The sequence below is a fragment of the Cololabis saira genome, chromosome 6, assembly GCF_033807715.1.
Source record: "Cololabis saira isolate AMF1-May2022 chromosome 6, fColSai1.1, whole genome shotgun sequence".
NCBI lineage: Eukaryota > Metazoa > Chordata > Actinopteri > Beloniformes > Belonidae > Cololabis > Cololabis saira.
The window spans coordinates 20,263,239-20,285,737 of NC_084592.1; the positions used below are offsets into that span (position 1 = coordinate 20,263,239).

The window sequence follows — 22,499 nt, forward strand, 5'->3', positions numbered from 1 at the left end:
CTCTAAAAGCTTACATATAAATAAAACACAGGATCTCTGAAATAAGAGGCTGAAGTAGAGGAGTTTGGCCATAATGAACAGACCCACATTTGGTGAAAACCAAGAACAGGAGATCAACATGAATACCAAATACCAACTGTGAAGCACAGTGGTGGAGGGATGAGCATGTTGCAGCCACCAAGTCAACCATGAACTCTTCTGCCTTACTTCTACTGTGATGCCATCTGTCCAAGTCATAAAGCTAGGCTGAAACGGAGTAATGCCTCAAGACAATGATTCTAATTGGATAAATGATTAGAACATAGTTAAACACTGTTGTGTCGCTACATGTGCTGCATATAGCCTATCACATGCAAACACAAACATGTAAAGCAATGTCTTGTACTTCCACCATGCCTGTCATTTGTAGCTTAGCATTGTGTTACTTTGCTGCTGTTCAGTTTTGCCCTTGTTTTACAGGTTCATCTATTTACTAGACTTACTTGAAGCCCAACTGCATGAAAATGTTATTTAAATAACTCAAATATGGTTGCTTTTACTTTTTGCCATCATTTTGCAAATTGTTTTTCTTCATGGACATATTATTTATGTAGTCAATCTAAGATAGACTTTGAAAACAGAAGCTAAATACTTACACATATGAAGACATGTTTGACCCCACATGCCTTTGTTCGAGTGGCCGTGTTAGCAGAGCTAGCTGGCTTGACCTTTGTAAGTCAAGCACTCCTCCAATTGTAAACTACGCGTGGGACTCAAGATATTTAACTCTCAAACTGCACGGCTGTATCTCCACTCACACCACAAAACAAGTGAGAAAATGTGTATGTGTGGTATCAGCAACACAGTCTATGGCTCAAAATAATTAAAAAGCTCTATCCTCTCCAAATAATGCTGCTTTGCTTTGGTCAATAACTTCACAGTAAACTAATTTATTATTCACTCATTCTCTTTCCACGTTCATTTATTCATTTGTTTGTTTGTTTGCGTTCCTTTTTATCACTCATCTCCTCTGGACATTTCTGTAGCTTCCAACATGGCTGACACATGCATTCCAAGCTCTATTGGCATTTGGAATATCTGTTAATTGAGGTTGGGATGGGTGTAGTGGTGCCCCTTGGTTTTTTATCAGACCTCAACCTGACTAAAAAGAATATTTAATCAGAATCAGAGTCCAACAAGGAATTTGACTCCGGTAGTTTCGCTCTCCGTGGTATTAAAGGTGAACAATAAACAATGAACAATAGACAAATGTGGAATTTCTAAAGTCAGGGTAAATGATTTCTGCATGATGTCAGGCTGTTGGAGAGCTAGCTCCACCCTCCCTGTCCACCCTCCCAAGTGCTTCCCAAGGAAACATATCGCAATACTCCCACCCACACTCCCCACCCCACTTCATATACAGAGTACAAGTACCAACCCTCTCTCTTGCTAGTGATTGGCAAGACCAACATTTATTACTGGCTTGGGGTGCAAGCTGCCCCCGCTCTGTTGGTTTCTAGTTAAAGACACCAGGGATCTCTATGAAAACCTGCCCTTTTTTTTTTAATAACGTACACACAAAATCTGCATTTTGCAGATAGTGAGAAGATATTCATTGATTGTGACAAAAAAAAAAGTGTTCTGAGTTACAGACTTCTATGAATGGCTTAGTTCCCTCCTACATGTTTGACTTGCTCACTGAATACATACCGGACAGATCCCTTAGATCATCAAATAAGAGTCTTCTCATCATACCTAGAATCCACACTAGATCTGCTCATGGTGCTTTCAGTCACTACTACAATCTCCTTGCCGCAGGAACTAAGGTCTGCTCCAACAGTGCCCTCTTTCAAAAGCAGACTAAAAACTTACCTTTTTGCACAGACGTTTGACTAAACTCTACAAGATTGGCCGAGTGATCGCACTTTTGTTAAAATGGAATTATTGTTGTTATTTTTGTTTTTCTCTTGACATACTTTTGTCATTTTTGTTTGTTTGTTTATGTATTTGAGCACATTGAGTCCATGCTCATCATGTGAAATGTGCTTTATAAATACATTTGCCATGCCTTGCCTACAGATCTCATTGAATCGCCTACCCTGCCTTTAAGAGATAGATCCAAAAGGGAGCCAGGATTCCTCCTTATTTTGCAACAATACAAGAGACTAATATTGCTATTCAGAAATATACTTCTGCTGAATGGCATTCTACACACTATGAAGGAATACTTGGTTATTGATTTCTACACACTATGAAGGAATACTTGGTTATTGATTTCTACACACTATGAATGAATACTTGGTTATTGATTTCTACACACTATGAAGGAATACTTGGTTATTGATTTCTACACACTATGAATGAATACTTGGTTATTGATTTCTATACACTATGGAGGAATACCTGGTTATGGTTCTACACACTATGAAGGAATACCTGGCTATTGATTTTTACATTGTTAAATCATCACTTGTTCAACTGTGGTTGCATTTCCTAATTGTATTACCATGTTACTAGTAGAAGTAGTAGCAGTAGTAATTGTTGTAGTAGATTATTTTTGAGATATGAACAGTGGCGTCAATTCAGTGGAAGTTAAGGTATGGCAAGGTTACGAGTCAGTCATCAATCAACACGTCCAGCAAATACTCATCACAGAAGTCTGCTATGGAGCTTATCTGTGTGGTCAAGAAAATTTAAACTTTTCCAAATGCAGTCTCGCTCACTGCAAAAACTCAAAATCTTACCAGGAATATTTGTCTTATTTCTAGTTAGAATGTCTCATTTTTGGCCAAAAAATCTCATTACACTTAAAACAAGAGTCATTACCAGAAAAATAACTTGTTATTTGACAATTTTCACCTGTTTCAAGTAAATTTTCACTTGAAATAAGTAGAAAAATCTGCCAGTGGGACAAGATTTATCTTCTCATTACAAGCAAAACAATCTTGTTCCATTGGCAGATTTTTCTACTTATTTTAAGTGAAAATCTACTTGAAACAGGTGAAAATATGGTTGTTTTTGAGTCTTGTCTTAAATGTAATGAGATATTTTTTTTACAAAAAATTAGACATTTTAACTAGAAATAAGACAAATATTCTTGTTAAGATTTTGAGTTTTTGCAGTGTATAATAACTAGGGAAATCATGTTGTTCTGATTTGTATTTGTAGTTATTCTATATGTATTAAGTAATATAATAATCAATACAAAGAGACACAGAGTAATTCCATAAATGTATTTAAAAAAACAAACACTTACATTTAACCCTTGAAGCCAAGGTGTGGCGGCTGCCATACCTTGGCAATGGCATACCCAATTGACGCCCCTGGATATGAATACTTGGAAATTTAAAAAACGTATTATTTTTCACATGATTGTGATGGAAGATGAAAATACTGTAACAGAATCTCTCCCCACCTTAATACTTCCGTCTACATACAGTAGAAGAATCAACTGTTCCTCCGTCACGGCGGGTATCTAGGTGTAAAGTCCATCGGCTGTGACACTGCAGGGGGCCCGAGGTAGAGGGAGTGAAGCCCGCTGGGAGCAACGTCACTCCCCTTGACATACTAAAGGATGATATATGGTTCCGCGTTACACCAACGCAGAACCTACGGCGTAGGGTACGCGGCGACGCGCAACGTACGTTGCGTGTCGCCGCGTACCCGACGCCGTAGGCTCTGCGTCGATTTAACGCAGAACCATAATTCAGGCTTAACCAGCGTCCGCTGGAAGCGCCGCGCAGCACAGCAGAGGACGTCAGGCTCGCATCCATCCATCCTCAGCACGAGATGCTGCGCGAACTGTGTGCAGATCACGCAATCCTCTCCGACTCCGAGCTGTTCGGCGAGGAGACATGCATACAAGCTGGATAAATGACTCCTCGACGAAGTAGGAAGCTCATTTAAAGTGGAAAGAGCGCTCTCGCCGAGCATGGTGAAGGACGCATCACCAAGACGCAACTTCGGGATTTACTTGTAAAGACGCCGGGTTTTTTTTATTGTTTTTGTTTTTACTGGGGATCCTGGTATTATCTGAATATAAACATGCCTATACGAAGAGGTCACGTTGCGCCGCAAAACACCTTCCTTGGATTAATTATTCGGAAATTCGAGGGTCAGAGTAAGTATCTTACTGATGTCCAAATCCTGTTTCCAAGGAATGTCCTAATGGCTTAAATGCAGGTTTATGTAAGAGCTCATGAAACACATTTCAGGAGGACTATAATTTATCACTACTCTAACAAAATATATTTTTGTTTGAGATCAGCTTCTCAAATCATTTGTAGAATGCTTATTTCCCTTGACAGTAGCCTATTTCTCAAAATAAAGTTAAGGAAGTGAAATATTTTTAATATTTTACATTCATAATTTCTATAATTTGTTTTGTTTGTAAGCAGCTATTGTAATCTAATGTTTGATTTGACTTGATAGAGATCCTTGTACATTCATATTTCTTCTTCCTGCAGATCGGAAATTTATAATAGCCAATGCCAGGGTGGAGAACTGTGCAATTATCTACTGCAACGATGGCTTCTGTGAGATGACAGGCTTCTCAAGACCAGACATCATGCAGAAGCCCTGCACCTGTGATTTCCTCCATGGGGACCTGACTGACAAAGAAGCCATGAGCCAGGTGGCCCAGGCAGTGGCCGGGTCCGAGGAGCGCAAGTTGGAGATAACCTACCACCGTAAAGATGGTGAGTAACTGACCTGCTGCAGCTGTGTTGTTACCACAGCATGTCTGTAAGCCCAGAGGAGTCTTTTGCAATGTCCTGCTGCTGATGAGAATAGTCCCCCTACTGCAGCTCCTCTCTCTATATCCACTTCATGATGTTGCCCAACTGGATCGTTAGTAACATGTACAGCCTACATCAGCCCTGACACGGGGAAACTGGGGTTCTTCAATATAACCCCATCCTGCAAGTTTAAGCTTGAGTTATTAATTTACTGTGTGGAAGTAGAGAGCTAGTAGAGAAGTAGAGAGAAGGGTTCTGCATAGAAATGTAAGAAGAGCACACTTTAACATCAAATAGTTTTGCTTCTACGCCCAAAGAATCCCTAATAGAAAACTCTCCTTTTGATCTGGCTTGTGTTTAATGCCTGCGTGCCATGAAAACAGTCTTTTGGTAATATTGCTTTGAATGTGCAAAGTATGCTACTTCAGTTTGACATTCGCAGCCACTGCAAATCATCTCTCTGTCTGAAATTATTCTCATTTCCTTCGGTACAAGTGCAATTTCATATTCATTCAAGTCCATTGTGTACGAAGAAAGCACGTCTAAAAGTAAAGTAACATATTCCCAGGTTCATGAAGTTATATTTAATACGGTCAAATTAACTACTTAATTTTTAATTCTTTGGGTTTTGTTTTCCCTTTCCTCAATTTTATCATTTATACATAAAAAAAAACTCTTATTGCGAATGAAAGCTTGCGGCAAAGACAAAGCAGACTTTTACAACATGTGAAGGTGAGACAATCGTTTGTGATGTTGCTAAATGGAATTCTGCTTTATCTGGTTGCCTCAGCCCCGTCATCACCGACAGATTAAACAAACAAAAAAAAAAGAAACTCAAGCAATCAACTCTCTAAATTCAGAGAGATGGTTAAAAAAATAAATAAATAAAAAAACCCCACTGAATTATAAATGACAGGCCAAAAAGTCAGTCGGCTTAAAGCGAGGAGACCATCATGGGTTCAGGAGGAGGAGCAGAAACCCTTCTGCTTTACCTGCAGCCAATGAGCACGCAGCCTCTTTATCGGGTCAGCTTTGCATGGAGATGATCAAGAGTCAGACGCAGATGTACAGATGGACAGAGAGCATGGTCTGTTGACGGTTGTTTGAACAGCATTTGGAAGCCTTAGGCAGCACCCGAGCCAACAACAGTTAGATGTTATACAAAATCTGTACAATCTTTAAACACCCGTTCTCCTCTTGCAATTGTGTTAGAAAGATCACTGCTAGAGCCGTGTGTAACCTTTCCACACACTTTTTTATTATATAACATCCACAGCTAACCAAGGGTATCTAAGAGTATTTTCTTTTTCCATTTCTACCTCACCTGTCCGGCTTTAATTGTTACATTTGCCTGCACGGTCTGAATAATGTGAGTTGCACATTCTTGCTTTGTACACCGTGTGTGTGTGGAGGAAAAGGACTGCACGAGGTTTAAACATGTACGCGTGAGACCTCAGATGTTGTGTCACGTCGTACATGACCACCAGATTTTATGGTTTGATGAACTGCTGGAAACATTGATGAAGCCAATAGTTCACGTATAAATATGGATGCAGTCAGTGTGAAGTCGCCCTTTTGAAATCTTTTTGTGCGGCATATGGGTTGCTGTCGTCTTGGTCTTTTGAGAAAAAAAACCAAAGTTCCAAACTGCATAACATACGTACATCACTGCTTCTATTAGTTGAAATATTGTCACAATTTGCAAACGAGAGACACAGCCCAACATTATCATTCCTGGTGCAAGCAAACCGGACTATGTGTTCATATTTGATTATCTTGAAAACACAGACGTCGAAGGTTATGTTGAACCCGGGCCGCAGCAGAACAGGGTCTGAGAGAGATGTTATGATTCTGATATTGATGTTTGTGGTATTGGGTGATACAGTTTTCTTATTCAATACTATTGTCCTTTTATTTATTTATTATTTTATTTAAATTTTTAATCCTTACGACTGACCTTGTATGAGTATCCAAAGCATGAATAAACCATGGTTGGGATATACTGTCTTTTTTTTTTTTTATTATCTAGCATGACGGTTAAGATAAATCAACATCAAATAAGGACTATCAGTTAAATAAAGAGATCTAGGAATAAACTTAAAGCATTGTCAAAAAATATTTAAAATAAAAAAAGCCTCTATATTTTGACATTTAAACACACTGGAGGTCAATATGTACCCATGAACCTACTTGTTCGGTCTTCTTTCAGCTTAAATTAAATGTGTTTATTCAGTCTCATAACGTTTGGAGCGAACAGTTTGGGAGATGTTTTTCCAACAAGGGAAACTGCTGCAGATGTTTATTTAAGCAGTAAAATGCAGCGTTTTGAGCGACCAACAGGTCTGGTTATCCAGGACAACGAATCCTACAGTTTTGCTTGTTCTTGGTGAGGCTTTTTGGCTTTTCTTGGGGGAATTCTTTAATTTCTGAATTTGTTCATTGCCGTTCATCCGTCTTTCCCTGTAGCGTAATGAACTTGTGCTTTTTCACATGGTGGCTCCTTGAAAGCTTAATCTGGTTTTGCTTGTGTTATTTTTAGCAACATTCTCGACCACCTCTGGAAACGGAAAGTCTTGCATAATGAGCATGTCACAGTATTCCTGGTGAGATTTTTCCGGCCTAAGATGATGCAATGTTGCCAACAAAGTACTACTGCTGGATACACAGCTGAATCCAACAAAGCGTGTGCCACTGCTTCCCTAAATTAAAATGGGAAATTGCAAGTCAGTATTGCAACTTCCTGTTTTAGATCTTGATATCCTTATTTTCGGCGGAGCATTTCCAATGCTGGCATTGGTATCCTGACAACTCTTATGGAAGTTTCTGCCTCCAGAAGTGTTGAATAACCAACCAACTCCTCTTGTACAACTTAAATCTTTCAGAAATACCCATAGTCAACATTCAGTTACCTGTAATAAAATGGTTGTTTTCTGACTTCATCATGCAGTAAGGGGCTTAGTTTACTTGACATTTGTGAAAAAGAATGCGATTCAAATGTGTCAGAAGGTCTATTAAGTGTTTGTTTGTGACGTGTTTTGCTGCAAAGGTACATGTAGAGTTGCTGCTGTAGACAGGGGGGGTCGATCCACTGACCAGTCAGATTTCGGTGTATTTGATACATTACAGCTTTGCTGGATTTGCCTAAGGATGTAAAAATGCACTCTCTTTAATGGTAAAACTGGTGTTTGCCATTCATATTTCATAAATCCCAGTCCTGTTATGAATGATGTACCGCCGGGACGGCAATCCAGAATCAGAGAGAATTAATACGATGTTACCACTCAGGGGCATAAATCCCAGGATTGACCACCTCCTGCTGTGCTCTCGCAGGAGTTTTCTGTTTTTGTTCTTGTTTTTTTTTATGGTCAGTATACCGTAGCTGCACTGAGACAGTCTAGCGGCACTCCTCTTATAGACCTCAACTGTTTTCTTTTAGATTTGCACCTGTAGGTGCCTTTTATTTGTCGACTTGAATTGATATTATTCTGTCTGGGATATCTTCCAAGACACAAACAGAACAATTGTGGATCAGGGGTCCAAAAAGAAGAAAGAATGTAATATTTTATTTAATCATAGGAAGCCAGGGTCTTAATTTTTAATCCTGAGTTTGACTATTTTCTAGGCCATGGATACATGTTTAATCAAGCATCAGCAGCCATCCAACTAGACCTTTTTTTTCTCCTCTTTTTCATTATTCACAAATCAAATTGGAGCCACGTATGTAAAGCAAATTTAAGTATTTTAAGCTACTTAATTTCCTTTCTGATCCACCCAGCATACATGTATGTTCCATATGGCATCTCAGTGCTGTCATGTGCCTGAGGCGTTTGAAGTGCGCCGGATGAGAGCTCCAACATTATCATTGCGCTCAGTCTCGACAATCCTCCCTGGTGTGCATCTCAGCTCAAGACACAACTCTTAATACTTCTCCGAGGAATTTACAGTCAGTGTGTGTGCTCATGAATAAAGATGTCAGGGGCTGACAGTTCGGTGCCTGGGAATGAGCAGCTTACGGAGAAAATGCATTAAACTGGTATGGAGGGCAAAATTGGTGGGCTCCCATTGCTGTAGAGAATTGAAAGATTCATTTCATCCTCGAGAGCGATCGACCCATCGATTTGAGATCGTCTGCAAATTGAATCTGATGGCTGGAAAGGGGAAGTATTCCGTGTCTACTCTCCAGAATGCGTCACAGGTTATCAGTTTTAATGCAAATCAGTTCATCCTTTTTTCTGTCACCGTTCTCAATTTTTGCCACCATACGTCGCAATGTTCCATTCATATCCGCTTAACATGAAAAAGAATCAGTCGTTTTGAATATTGCTTATATTATGATCTATGCATGCCCTTAATTCTAGTTTTAGGAGGATCGGAACTGTGTTGCCTTGTTGTCCCATCAATAACTACACAGAGAAATCGTTAAAAGGGGTGTTCTGATTTCAGGAAGCTATTTGGGATCAAGAGCAACGAAGCTTTGGCCCTTTTCACTGGAAAAAAAAAACAAAAAAAAACGTTAAGCTGCTTATATATACACTTAAAAAGTTAAAGTAATAGAACAACAGCGAGTGTGGGAGCACAGCAAAGACATTTTATTTTAATTTATGACTTCCTCTATGTGAAACAACCAAGCTGGGTTGCGGGAGGAGACACCACACATATAGTCTTCCTCCAGTGGGGATACATTATCAATGAGATAAATGCTTTCCCTCAATGGCTTTGTAAAGCTATCCTATTCCACAGGGTGTAATAATACTTTGTACTTGAATGAGTCTTAACAAAAGGAAGCTGACACCGTGGAGCAGGCAGAAGCTAAATGATGATGGCTACATAACAGTGGCAGCTTGGCTAAGCGTGGTGAATGAGCGGGGACATGTGCCGTGCGTGGGTGCAGGGTTTCATGGGTGACTCTCCACCGAGGGGACTGAGGGGCCACGTGGCGGGGGAGCCAGGGGACAGGTGACACAGAGTGTCCTCCACTATACAAGGTGTGCTGCAAGACACTTGGATGACCACACTCGAAAACAGCTCATGCATTTTTAATTATGTCAAGCCTTCTTTGTTGTCTTTCACGTCAGTTTTCCTAAACCAGTGTTGTATGTTAGCAGCAAACCTGCCATTCAAACACATGTATCACATTGTATCAGACCGTAATTCTGTGAAAATTTGAATAGCGTCCTGTAATATAAGATCATCTCAATGAATATCATTTTCAATATGGAAACTTTGTGTTGTGATAACAGCCGTTTAGGGAAACTACTTTTTCTTATAGCCACAAACCATCAAGTACACAAAAGAAATAAAATTTCAGTGGCAAACCTTTTGCGGATTCTTCTACCAGGTCAGATAATTAGGACCGGATCCGAGTGTTCGGAAAACCAAATGTTCATTGTTAAATGGTCATCCGCTTTTCAAATATGGTATTCAGGTGTACATGTATATTTATTTGCCTTTAGCCAAACAGGAAAGTGCATTTGTAAACATGTTATAACTCCAAAATCCCATACGTCTCAAATTTAATACATGAATACCTCGGTACCCACCGTGTAATTAAAAAAAGGTTTCATACGGACCAAAAACTAATAAAACAACAAAACTAATAAACACAAAAAAATACATTAATTGACTAATTTATTCATAATGATAAGAAAAATTGATATTTAGAATGGGGCAGCGCGGTGGCTTGGTGGTTAGCACTGTTGCCTCACAGCAAGAAGGTTCCCGGTCAGACTGCCTGGCCACAGCGGAGACTTTCAGTGTGGAGTTTGCATGTTTTCCGTGCTTGTGTGGGTTCCTTCCCGGTACTCCGGCTTCCTCCCACGGTCCAAAAACATGCATAGTAGGTTAGTTGATGACCTGTCCAGGGTGAACCCCTGCCTCTCACCTGTACTGAGCTGGGATAGGCTCCAGCAGACCCCCGTGACCCTTCAAAGGATGAAGCAGGTACAGAAAATCGATGGATATTTAGAACTTTTTAAAGACAAATTTAGAGGTGTTTTTAATCTCAATATGTAATAAAATCTTCAACAAAAAATCTGGATTTTTTGGTGTATTATTTTATAAGTCAGGCTTTTGGATCATTTAAATGTGGAAATATGAATATTGTGGTCCAATAAAAAAAAGAAAAAGCTAAATAATAAGCATACTTTTACTTTTGACTGCTTTACCGGTTAAAAAAAAGACAACAATGTCTCAGACCTCAGCTGTGTGGCAATACTTTAAATCGAGCTAGACAAAAGTAGGCGGTTAAACTAACCTGAAACACAGTTGTAACTGATTCTAATAGCGTGAAATAGTATGCAAAAATATGCATTCAGCTGAGGGAGCCTCCTGGGGGACGTGGGTAGTACCTGCTGCGTCTGACTGGGTCTCTCGCTTGCTATCCGCCAGCAGCGGTTGCCCTGTTGAGACAGCCTGCCAGAGGTCAATTCCCCCCTCGAGCTCCTTACACACACTAACTTCAGGTGGGAGTTTTGGGCTGATATTCCACCTTAGCGTGTATTCACGTTCCCCCGATGCAGAACTGTTGTACATTTTGTTGTCTATTTGTAACAGCTTGGGAGGTCGTGACACAGATGAAACAGAGGGGAGATGACATGCTCCTGTCACTCAGATGAGCCCGCCATGCCAACACGCGGCGTGTAAACACACACTGACACGGTGCTCTGTTTGGATTTTTGTTTACAAAAAAGGGATGGCCGTTCATGCACCGATACAACACGGTCGCTGTGCGTTAGGGGACTGGGTTCCAACCTTTTTTCCTTGGAGCCCCCCCTACTTGTGTCTAAGACCAGCCGGGCCCCTGACCCGTACGTACTAGCACCAAACTAGTCTTTAATTGAAAAAATTAACATTAATTATGTTTTTTTGATACATTTCTCTTTGGTTTACTCTGTATACATATGACTTTGTTTTTCTCCAATGTCACAAATGTATAAAATACGCACAAAAGGACATAAAAGGAAATAAAAATATTTCTGAAAAATGTCTCTTTTAATATGAGGCCAAAATTTTTAACATTTTTCCTTTAACAACCTGTCGGAGTAGATTAAATGATGAGTAATGATATAATAATAAGGAACGAAATCATTTCCTGTGTTTGTCACCAGTGTATAAAAAACACAAAAAATATTCAAGACATTCATAAATTATTCCTAACAATGTCTTATGAATGACTCATTCGCAAATATAATGTTTACAACTGCATAATTTCAAAGCAGACAGAGTTTCGCGCCCCCCCGAGAGATCTCTGGCGCCCCCCCAGGGGGGGCCCGGACCCCAGGTTGGGAACCACTGCGTTAGGGGACTGGGTTCCAACTGCCCACCAGCTTTGACCTGCTGACGCTCCCACCTCCAACATGTTGCAGCCTCCCCTGAGCACTCGACACACTCGACATCCGGGAGGGTTTTTGTGGAAGCCCAGTGACTCCAAGAACAGTGATGCATGATCTGGGCCCGACCATGTCCAGAACCTCGACCTCAATCTTCCTCCAAACCTCTGCATCCTTAAAATGGTATCCAGGCCAGCCCTTCAGGCAGTCTACTGCAGCATTGTTCTCCATACTGGATGTGTTTTTCTACTCTCCGGTGACAGTTTGTTAGATTACACTTTCCGGCCAAGTGCGTTCATCCTGTCAGCGTTTTTTTTGTAAAGTTAAACTGAACTAAAGATTGCGAAGCTGAGTATCATGAATTGATAAACAGAAACACGAGCGAAACGTTGTCTGAGCTCGAGCTGCTTGTTATCCCTGATGGTTCGGGAAGACACTGATTGAAGGTGAAATGAGGCCAGGCCGCGTGGCTCACAGCAGCCTCGCTGGGAGGAGATATCGCCACGAGCCCCGGAGACTATAAACAAAGGGGTTAGCTTGCATGGCTTCTCCCTGCGTGTCCCAGTCCTGACTGGCTATGCCCCAGCAATGTTGTGTATTGGCTTAAGCAGAGTAGCCCTCCAACAGAAACATGTCAGATTACATTAGACAACGCGTGCTACCGGCCAGTGGTTGCAGGGCCGTATTTAAAAGCTGCAGTGGAGGAGAGCGCATTGGGAGAAGCAAATCTAACAACAATTAGTTTTATCAATTACATTACTCAATAGGTCCATTTTTGTACATTAATTTGAGGCAAGAAGAAGGCAAGGGAAATATTCTCTTATTACTTTTTAAAAGCTTGAGGCAAAAAAAATACAAATTCAACTATGTATCTGTGTCTTGGAGACGTCGAACCTTTTCTTTGCGATTCCATTTGACCTGCGAGTCATTGTAATCGAGTCAAGAGCACGACTTGATTAAGCAGTGATGTTTTAATAATTGATGATGGAAATGGAATCTGCAGTAATGAAATTTCCATCATGAAAAGGCAGCGTGTCTTAATAGGCCCCCCATTTATTCAAGCAGGTGTAAATAACATTTCTTGGCTCACATGGAAATGCAATATAAATGTCAGGGAACATTCGCTCCCTGAATGGAACCAAAACAACCTCCTGCGCCGTCAAAGAAGGGTCTAAATCCGGCTCTAGCTCCAGCTATGACAAGTTAGTATAGTATATAAATATCTCTGTCGTTGTTTTGTTGCGTGCCAGTGTGAGTAATGAGCAAGGTGAATGCAGAGCCTAAACCCCAGGCCTGCTCTCCTGTGAAAAGGTCACAGAGTTTATGTGCACTTAATCATCCTGCAGTAAAAAGGGAATTTTGCATTTTTTGCATTTTAATATCATGTCAGGCTGCAAAAGGCCTCACAGTTTCCTTAAGCAACGAGACTTAACTGAAAAAATAAACTAAAAGTCTTCTACTTTAAAGTCTGATATCTGTTTTAGACTTTATTCTTCCTCAATTGAATAAAGAAACCTCTGCGTCCGCCGTGATGAAACAACTGCCTCCCCGTCTTCTGTGGTGCCGGTAATTAGGTGGAACCACCACATGGCATGGCGTAACGTCGCTGCATGACTTGTGGGACGGATGATTAGATGGAACAGCTCACACGCTTGAACATATTTTTGGATTTTGCGTAATGAACTGCTTTTGCACAAAACTGACGTCATCCAATTATATACTAGTTTTAATGTAGGAACTGTCAACTCTGACATCTAATGTTTGTCACATATCCAGCAGTGTCACAGGACATGATAGTAAACCATGTTTGACATTTTTAGCCTTAACCATGTAACATGTAATGATTTTGGAGCCTTTAAAGCTCAATCATTGTGCTGCTTTTGAGACTGTTTTGGGCTGCGGACGCATCCAGTTTTTTATAATTACATAAAATCCGGCATTTAAGAATGTTTAGTTTAGGCTCATTTAATTTTTATAGGGCCTGGTAATAAATCTGAAACCATCTCCAAATAAATCTGCCTAATGTTCGCAAGATTTACATAAAAGGCAATTATGATTTATGACATCCTCAACAAGCGCCAAATAAAGGCTGCAGACAGCTCTTGTTTTTTTTTTCTTTTTATAAAGGACATTTAAAAAATGGGAGCAAACTCAAGTCATCTTTCGTTTTCCATCATTAGCGATGGCCGCCTTTCTTTAAGCCACTTGCAACTCTCGTGACATCGCAGAGTGCCGCAGAATTCGCCACAGAAGGAAATTCCCTCCACCTTTTCACAGAATACTGTAATTCTTTGCCAGAATTAGAGCACACATGTGGGTTTACACAAGTACTGCACAAGTAGATTACAGTGATTAGGTTGCATTTGTGTCTGGAATTCAGGACTGCAGAGTCCCTGCTCATGCAGCATCATATTTAGAGGAAGCGCTCCTTTGATCTGGTTTTGGTAGAGGTGACATTCAGCAGGAGGCCTGATGAGAAGGGACCCCTGCGGCTTAGCCTTTAGGCATGATTATTGTTCCTCCATCTGTTAAGGTAAACCCCGGCCCAGAATGATTTCTGCTGAGTTTATCATCTTTCACTGTCCCCAGTGTGCCACGCAGCTCACCCCCGAAAGTTGGTATAGGCTTAATCTCCTTATACCTCCCCATGGATGGATGGATGGATGGATGGATGGATGGATGGATGGATGGATGGATGGATGGATGGATGGATGGATGGATGGATGGATGGATGGATGGATGGATGGATGGATGGATGGATGGATGGATGGATGGATGGATGGATGGATTGGTGATGGATGAGTTCATCAACTGTTCTTCAGTTCTGTCTAATAGCACCAGATCGCCAGTTTTATTAGCATTTAATACTCTTGTCTTTCAAGCAGGTTATATTACACCATTTCACTCAAATGATGCATGTATTTGTCTCACACAAGGTACATAAACTCCTCCAATAAAACATGTGATGCTTGGAATTTCTAATTTATTCTGTAAGGAAGCACAATTTGTTTATTTGTAAGCATACATTTATTCTGGAAACGTATGCACTTTTAAGAAAGATATATTTGGATGTATACGCTTACTGCTGCATTAAGTGAACTTAATCTATTCATATTTAATGTACAGTCCATTGCTTCACTCCAAAAAGCTGAGATAACTGATAGTTGAGCAGTTAGGATGCCGTAATCATGCAGTTCAACTCAGAATGAGGCAAAGCTTTGCAGCATTCTGCCATTTATTTCCCCAAACAGCTACTCAAGCTCCTCTATGTTATCTTTTATAGGCAAAAATGCCATAAAAATAGAAAAAAGAACTATCTTCAGAAAACCACTGACAAAAAAAGTAGTAAAATCATGATTAGTACATTTATGATCAAAGGGGATGTTACATGTTTCCTTGTGTAAAGAGAAAGAAATTGACAAATATTTATACATACAGCTAATTTCACCTCTAAATTTTCTATATTCAAGTTAAAACAATAGCCAAAATTTACTGTGGTGTCAGAGGGGCAAAGTCTAAAAAATAATTGGTCATTAAATTGTATTGATGATGTTTTATTGAGCTTCAGCATTGAGGTGGATTTGACATCCGTCAGTGTTCTTTATTGCATAAAAATATGACGATACGATAAAGATGTCATCTATAATCAACATAGTGACTTCACTGATCCCAGTGTTTCTGCTTCTGTTCTGGCTGGAGATCTTTGTTGATAGATATTTCCTTTTTTATTTATTTATTTATATGTTTTATCCACCATTGAGAATAAAACCATCCATAATTGGACAAATCATCAGCTAATGGTTTGAGGCTTTTTATCCTATTACTTTCATATCCTCAGGATTGATCAATAAAGGGGAAGAACACAGTTCCCCTTTCCTGTAAGCGCTGCTGGTACATGATAAAACACAGCGAGGCACCTGTGACACCGGAAAAGATGTAGTCCACACCTGGTGATCCCATTATCCCCATGCGAGCACGCGGCTCAGGATGTTGCGCTGTTTATTACCATCGATTCACTCGACTTCCACTTCTTCCCTAATATTAATTCATACATTCTTTATGCCTTTCATTTCATTAAAACCCCATTATCACATTTTCAGCATCGACAATGCATCATTGCGGTGCCTGTGGGCGTTTTCATGCAGAAATCTTTCCAAAAGAGCTCTGGTATGTTAAGACAGACCGGGCTTGTTATATTTAGTCAGGCAGCGACACTTCTGCTAATGAATACTGCTGGCAGGGTGTCCGTTAGCCCAGCAGACATTACAGGGAGCACTGGTAATATCTGCACTCAGGGAATGTGGAAAACACCACAACTGGGACAGAATGACAGACAGACCTGCCTTCTGAAGAGAGACGGGTTGACAGTTTTTTTCCCCCCTTTTTTTTAGCCCATAGTGCACATGGCAAACACAAGTACTATTAATATGAAAATATCCCTTCAGTCTTCATTTGAATATGTGTTGTATTTGTTGATAATCTGATGAGGATTATGGTAGCTTTGGCGATAAACTGAAACAATAGTAGGCATCAGTAGTAGTGGGTTATAACACAGTTATAACCAAATAATTTGGTTTTTATTCTTGGGTCTGTAGTCCTCATAAAATTGCTTCTGTTTAATATTATTCATAAAACCCTGCTGTCTACACTAGTCTGTGTTTCTCGTGTTATAATATTGACCCAACTAACTGACTACTGTAAAATATACAAGTCCCTTTATCAGGCATGCAACAGCCAGTTTTTTTACATGCAGGAGTTTACCTTTAAATTGCTTTAAATTCACAGTTTTACCAAAGTTTTTATGAAACCAGAAGAGGCTGTTTGTCATTTCTACATTTCTGTGTAGTAACTGTTGCGGTGGTGATTAACCTTATTTCACACAGACTGTTAATGCTTTTTTGGAGATGAAAGTATGTTGAAGTGTCTGATGTCTCTCTTTCAGGGTCCGACTTTCAGTGTAACACCCACATAATCCCAGTGAAGAATGAAGAAGGCGTGGTGATGATGTTTATCTTAAATTTCGAATACGTCGTGGACGAGGGAAGCGACAACTCCACGGAGAATATAAGCCCTGCATCCCCTACAAAGTCAGATAGTAGTGAGTATTTGATATACTGTAGCAGACACTGTAGGGCTGCACGATTCTGGACAAAATGAGAATCACGATTTTTTTGCTTAGAATTGAGATCACGATTCTCTCACGATTTTTTTCCAATATAAAATTTATTGCACTTATTACTTTAACTTTGCAACAGCTGAACAAAAATATAATAACAATAAACATCTATTGTCTTCTTTACACAAACCTTTGAATAATTTAAACAATAATAACAATTTTGAACAATATTTGTTCCTCCCTGAGTTGAACACCCTTTCAGAAAGGGGACTTGTAACAGATCCTGTAGTTCTGAGGCAACAAATTATTCCTCTGGCTGGGATGAACCCCCCATTGCCTTTTGCTGCTATTAAGAAGCTGCCGATACAAAAGGTAAACGTTACAAAAAATATGATGGTGCCTGATAAAAGACTGGCATCAACTTTGTAACAGCTGACATTGAACATAAAAACAATAAACATAAAAAAAAAAAAAAAAAAAAAAAAATTTTTTTTTTTTTTTTTTAATTTTTAAATCGTCATCATTTGGAAATGAGATCGCATTCAAGCATGAATCGAGATCGCGATTTTTTAACGATTAATCGTGCAGCCCTAAGACACTGTATATATCATGAAGTACTTTCCCTGCGTTACCAGAACCTAAAAAGGCACTACTAAAGGGTTATTTTTATATGTTCATATCAATTTATTAATATCTTTAAATAACTCATTCCAGTCCATGTTAGCATGATGCACTTCAAAAATCAAGCTTGAGATGTCAAATTGTTGCTTTTCATAGTTTTCAGAATCAAACCTGTGCATTTTGTGTGAGAAAGTGCAACTCCTAAAACAAAAGCATTTCTTTACAAAGTACCTGATAACAATGATAGAAAGGTATAACCTGTCCTCCTCATCCACTCGACACAAATACAGCTCTAGAGATTTTGCTCCTGTCATGAACTGCAACTTTCAACCATTTTGTTAGCATCTGCTTTTTTTTTTCAGCTATGCATTATTTAGTTAACCAGCACAATACAGTTCCCATGTCCAGCAGTAATGAGCACCATGTGCGTGCAGGGAGAGGCTGGTCTGCTTATGTAATATGATCTTGCTGCAAGTGTTTATTTGCATGTGTTTCATGTCTTTTTGGGAGAACCGTATTTCTTAGTTCTTATTTTGGATGTGCATCAGGAGTTGTGAATATCAATAAGACTTTGGAGCTCCTGTCTGATTAAAGGCGCTCGGCATCTCCTCTTTGAGCAGAGCTCAGCTATTCTCCTCTCTCAGTCTGAATTCCTCCAAGGCTCTGACTTTCAGCTTATGTTGTGTGTGAATGCGTGTGAAGTGTGTGTGTGTGTGTGTGTGTGTGTGTGTGTGTGTGTGTGTGTGTGTGTGTGTGTGTGTGTGTGTGTGTGTGTGTGTGTGCCTGCATGCCTCTGTGTTTGTTGCTGCTGCTGCTGCTCATCACAGTGATGGTGTTCAAGCAAATGAACCCGCGTGTAAGTGAGACAGATGAACAGATGTGACCTTAGATGAGCCGAGTCAAAGATGTATGACGCTAACGTTGTCTATAAGCAGTTTTTGATCAATGCCGAGGCAGTTAAGTGAATATTTCCAGACACGTTTGAATGAGATTTCATCAAGTTTCTTCAAGGTGCCTGCATTTGGACTATTTGTGCAGATTTCCTTACATTTACAATATTAGTGAACAAAAATTGGCAGTAACATTAAGAATCTTACCTATCACAGATTTAATTGGGTATACATACATACATACATACATACATACATACATACATACATACATACATACATACATACATACATACATACATACATACATACATACATACATACATACATACATACATACATACATACATACATACATACATACATACATACATACATTGTTATAATAATAATAATTATTAGTAGTAGTAGTATTAGTATTAGTATAGTTAAAAAACACTTCAATAGAAAACAAAGTTGTTTGGCTAAAGTAAAAAAAAGAAATCACTATATTTGCAAATATATCATTATTGAAAATAACATGAGCATCATCCGGATTTAAATGATAATCTGGCCGGTTGTTGAAAGATATTTTCTTAAAGACAAAAGCATAGCCTGTGTTCAACAGACCAAATTATCGTCGTCAGTGTAATGAAATAGGTAGAAATAAAATGTACTAATAAACCAACTGAAATAAACAAATCTATCAAATTAGTAGAGTGAAAGACTGGTTTTCAGTTTCAAGCTTTATTGTCAGATATGCTATATTTTCGACATACAGCACAAATTAAATTACAGTCCTCTCTGACCCACCGTGCAAATACAAGTATATAATTTATTTAAAGATAATAATTTATTTAAATATCAAGACCAAGTGTGGACATTCAATGTTGGTTTTAACATTTAAAAGCGGCCATACTGAACGCTTTTACAAAGTGTCGGGATGTAGACATGAAACACGCAGGTTTTCACATGGCAGAGCGCTGAGCTTTGTTCAACATCCACCTTTGCAGCACATTATCTGGGTCGTTCAAGAGTTGTGTCCTTAGATAATCCACTATTTCATTATATTCATTGACAGACTTAGGCACTAAGACTCAGGACACTCTGTCCTCCCAGTCTGCAAATCGGCCTGAGCTTTTACCTCTTGGCTGCTGGCAGCTCACTTTCAGCTGCGTCCAGGATAAGGTCAAACTGCATCTTTCGGATAATATCCTCTGCAACTTTCAAATTGATTGTTTAAAATATCTTTCAAACATGTCTTCTATTAGCTTGAAGCATGCCTGTGTTTTCAGTTTATATAACATGAAACTGTCCCAGAATTGATATTTGACAGCTTAAATGTGTTCAGAAGCACTTTTAAGGTGGCTGAATTTGTCATTATAGCACAGACTGTCCTGCCACACCCCAGAGTCCAAGTCCCATCTGATCCACGATTACTAAAGTCACTATTATTAACCTTGATATTTTTTTACTTCACTTTCAAACCTGTCTGATCAGTTAAGTACTAAAAATACATGTTTAGAGTTAAATTTGAATAAATTGCAGGTTTAGATCTGGTCTTGTGAACAATGCCCTACAAAGTAAAAAATTAAACATGTAAGTAAAATTAAAAAGTCTCAAACATGTAAACACAGTTTTTTTTGTGAGACTGGACTGATATGCCCCAATAATACCATTGATCACCTTCAACACCACAGCGGTGCTCTTCCCTCCAAACAATCGGACACAGTACTTGATGAATACATTTGCCATGTTTAGCAGCTACAATAACAAAGGGTTGAAATATATTAACAAAGGCTTTCCGAGCACCACCTTACATCCCAATGTGCCTATCAAATTGAAACACACTTTCAATAAGGTTGTGTTTGATATGCCTTGAAAGGAGGGAGCGTGAATAGCATCCAGCTACACAGCAATAAACAAGTTTCTAAGGAAGTAAAAAAGCCTTGTTTCAAGAAAATAAGACTAGACTATTTTCTAGTTTGAGGAATTATAGTCAAGGCAAATGTTCTCACTCCAAGTTATTTTTGCTTAAAATGAGACAACTTTGGTTAGATTTATGGAATATTATGCTTATTTCTAGAGCTGCTGTGAATGAAGAAGCAGCATTGTCACATCTCTAATATGCCAGATTTATGCCTGTTGTTTGTTGAGAGTTTGGGTAGGAAGAAATAAAAGTAAGGAATATGTGCACAGGTTTACTGGTTTATGATTAGAAATCAACATCTGAAAATATGTGGAAAATGTTGAAGTATCCATACAGACCTGGAGACAAGAGGGACACTTAATGTGGGAAGAGCCGCTTAGATTTGACCTGAGAGTCTATTTTTAATGATGAAAGAGTGCTAATGATCACCCTGCTGTGTTGGGCTTGAAGTCTTGGTTTCTCAGTTCTCAGTCTCAGTTTGCTTATCAGACCGATCCATAACAAAGTAGAGTAAGAGTACAGTCCTGTCAGAAAAAGGTAGAAATTATAAAAGTTGACATGATTTTCCAAGGTCTTAAAGAAACATCTGTAACATACGAAAGTAAAAGAAAAAAAAAAGACAGCACAACAGCTCTCTTTTCAACTATGCCTCAAGAGCTCTGATCAAAGCAGCTGGTTTGAGAGGGCGGAGTGAACCATCTCCCTCCCATGGAGGGTGCCCCTCTTTTGAAACCAGTTTTGCAGCTTTGTGCTCTCCATTTCCAAAGATTAGCAAATCCATCAGGATGTAGAGCTGGGTAGCGACAACTATAGGGGAGCAGGATAATCTACTCTAAGTCTGTGACGTCTAATGTTGCCGCCTTTAAGTTACGATTTTAGAATATAGTAAGACTAATAATAATCTGCTGCTGAAAGCGAGCTGCGAGCCTGCAGGTGTCAACTGACACAAAACGGAGTCTAGCAGAGTTATTCTGTCCCTGAGCTGGCATCTAGAAAACACGGAGCTCAGCTTCTCTTCAGGGCTCGAAACTAAGATTAAATCCCCCATCTTTCAAGTTGAATATTGTTTTACATTTCTTAAATGTACAACTGATTATGTAAGATAAATTGTACATTATAATGACTGATGTTTAATAGGCACTCTGTTTTTAGTATTTCATAATTATTGTGTTTACACTTCTTGAACAGCTATTACATTTGCTTTTTCAGATAAAAAACTAAAAGTAAATTCTTCAGCTTGAAATCTCTTGCTCATGGTTCAAAATGACATTTCCAGTGAGTGATGAATCCACAAATGGTAAAATTGAAGGCAAGATCCAGGTAAATTAGATTTAATAAAACAAGGCATAAATTTAGCATCAATATAGAAATCTAATATCTGCAACTCTAGCAGGGATTTCCTTAGACCTTTAAACTAGAGCTCACTCCAGCTGAGACCTTCAAAAAAAAAAGTAAAACGTGTCTCTTCTGAGCTCTGTGTCCATGTTAAATCTCACCCAGCACAGGAACAGCACTCGTTCTCAGGTATTTTCCTAAATCGAAAGTGCAGGAGCATTAAACATAAAGATTCGCCCTTAACCAGATCACTGCTAATGCTGCATTTCATGCTTTATACCTTACAGTCTGTAAAGAAGACATTAAGATGCTTCTTCACTTGAAGCAGCAAGTAACTCAGAGCTCACAGGGCACAATCTAGTATTGATAAAGAGTCCAGTTACTGTTGATTCTCGTTAGGGCTGGGCGATATGGACCAAAAGTCATAACTCGATATTTTCTAGCTGAATGGCGATACTCGATATATATCTCGATATTTTTTCTGTGCCTTAATTGGGGTTTCCCCCAAAGCATTATAGCATAGCATCTCTGTTAGCTTCATTTTTTTCTGAGGCAAACCCTTAAAAAAACAGTCAGTTTTAATAC

General features: G+C 39.2%; 1 protein-coding gene across 1 annotated transcript in view; it reads left to right on the plus strand.

Annotated features, from left to right (window-relative positions):
• The first annotated feature begins 3,748 nt into the window (after positions 1-3,748).
• Positions 3,749-22,499, plus strand: part of LOC133445971 (potassium voltage-gated channel subfamily H member 7-like) — a 55,416-nt gene continuing 36,665 nt past the window's right edge. Inside the window, exons 1-3 of the mRNA XM_061723581.1 lie at positions 3,749-4,099; positions 4,446-4,676; positions 16,986-17,141. Coding sequence (XP_061579565.1) covers positions 4,024-4,099; positions 4,446-4,676; positions 16,986-17,141 — 463 coding nt within the window. The 5' untranslated portion in view covers positions 3,749-4,023. The remainder of the gene's footprint in view (positions 4,100-4,445; positions 4,677-16,985; positions 17,142-22,499) is intronic.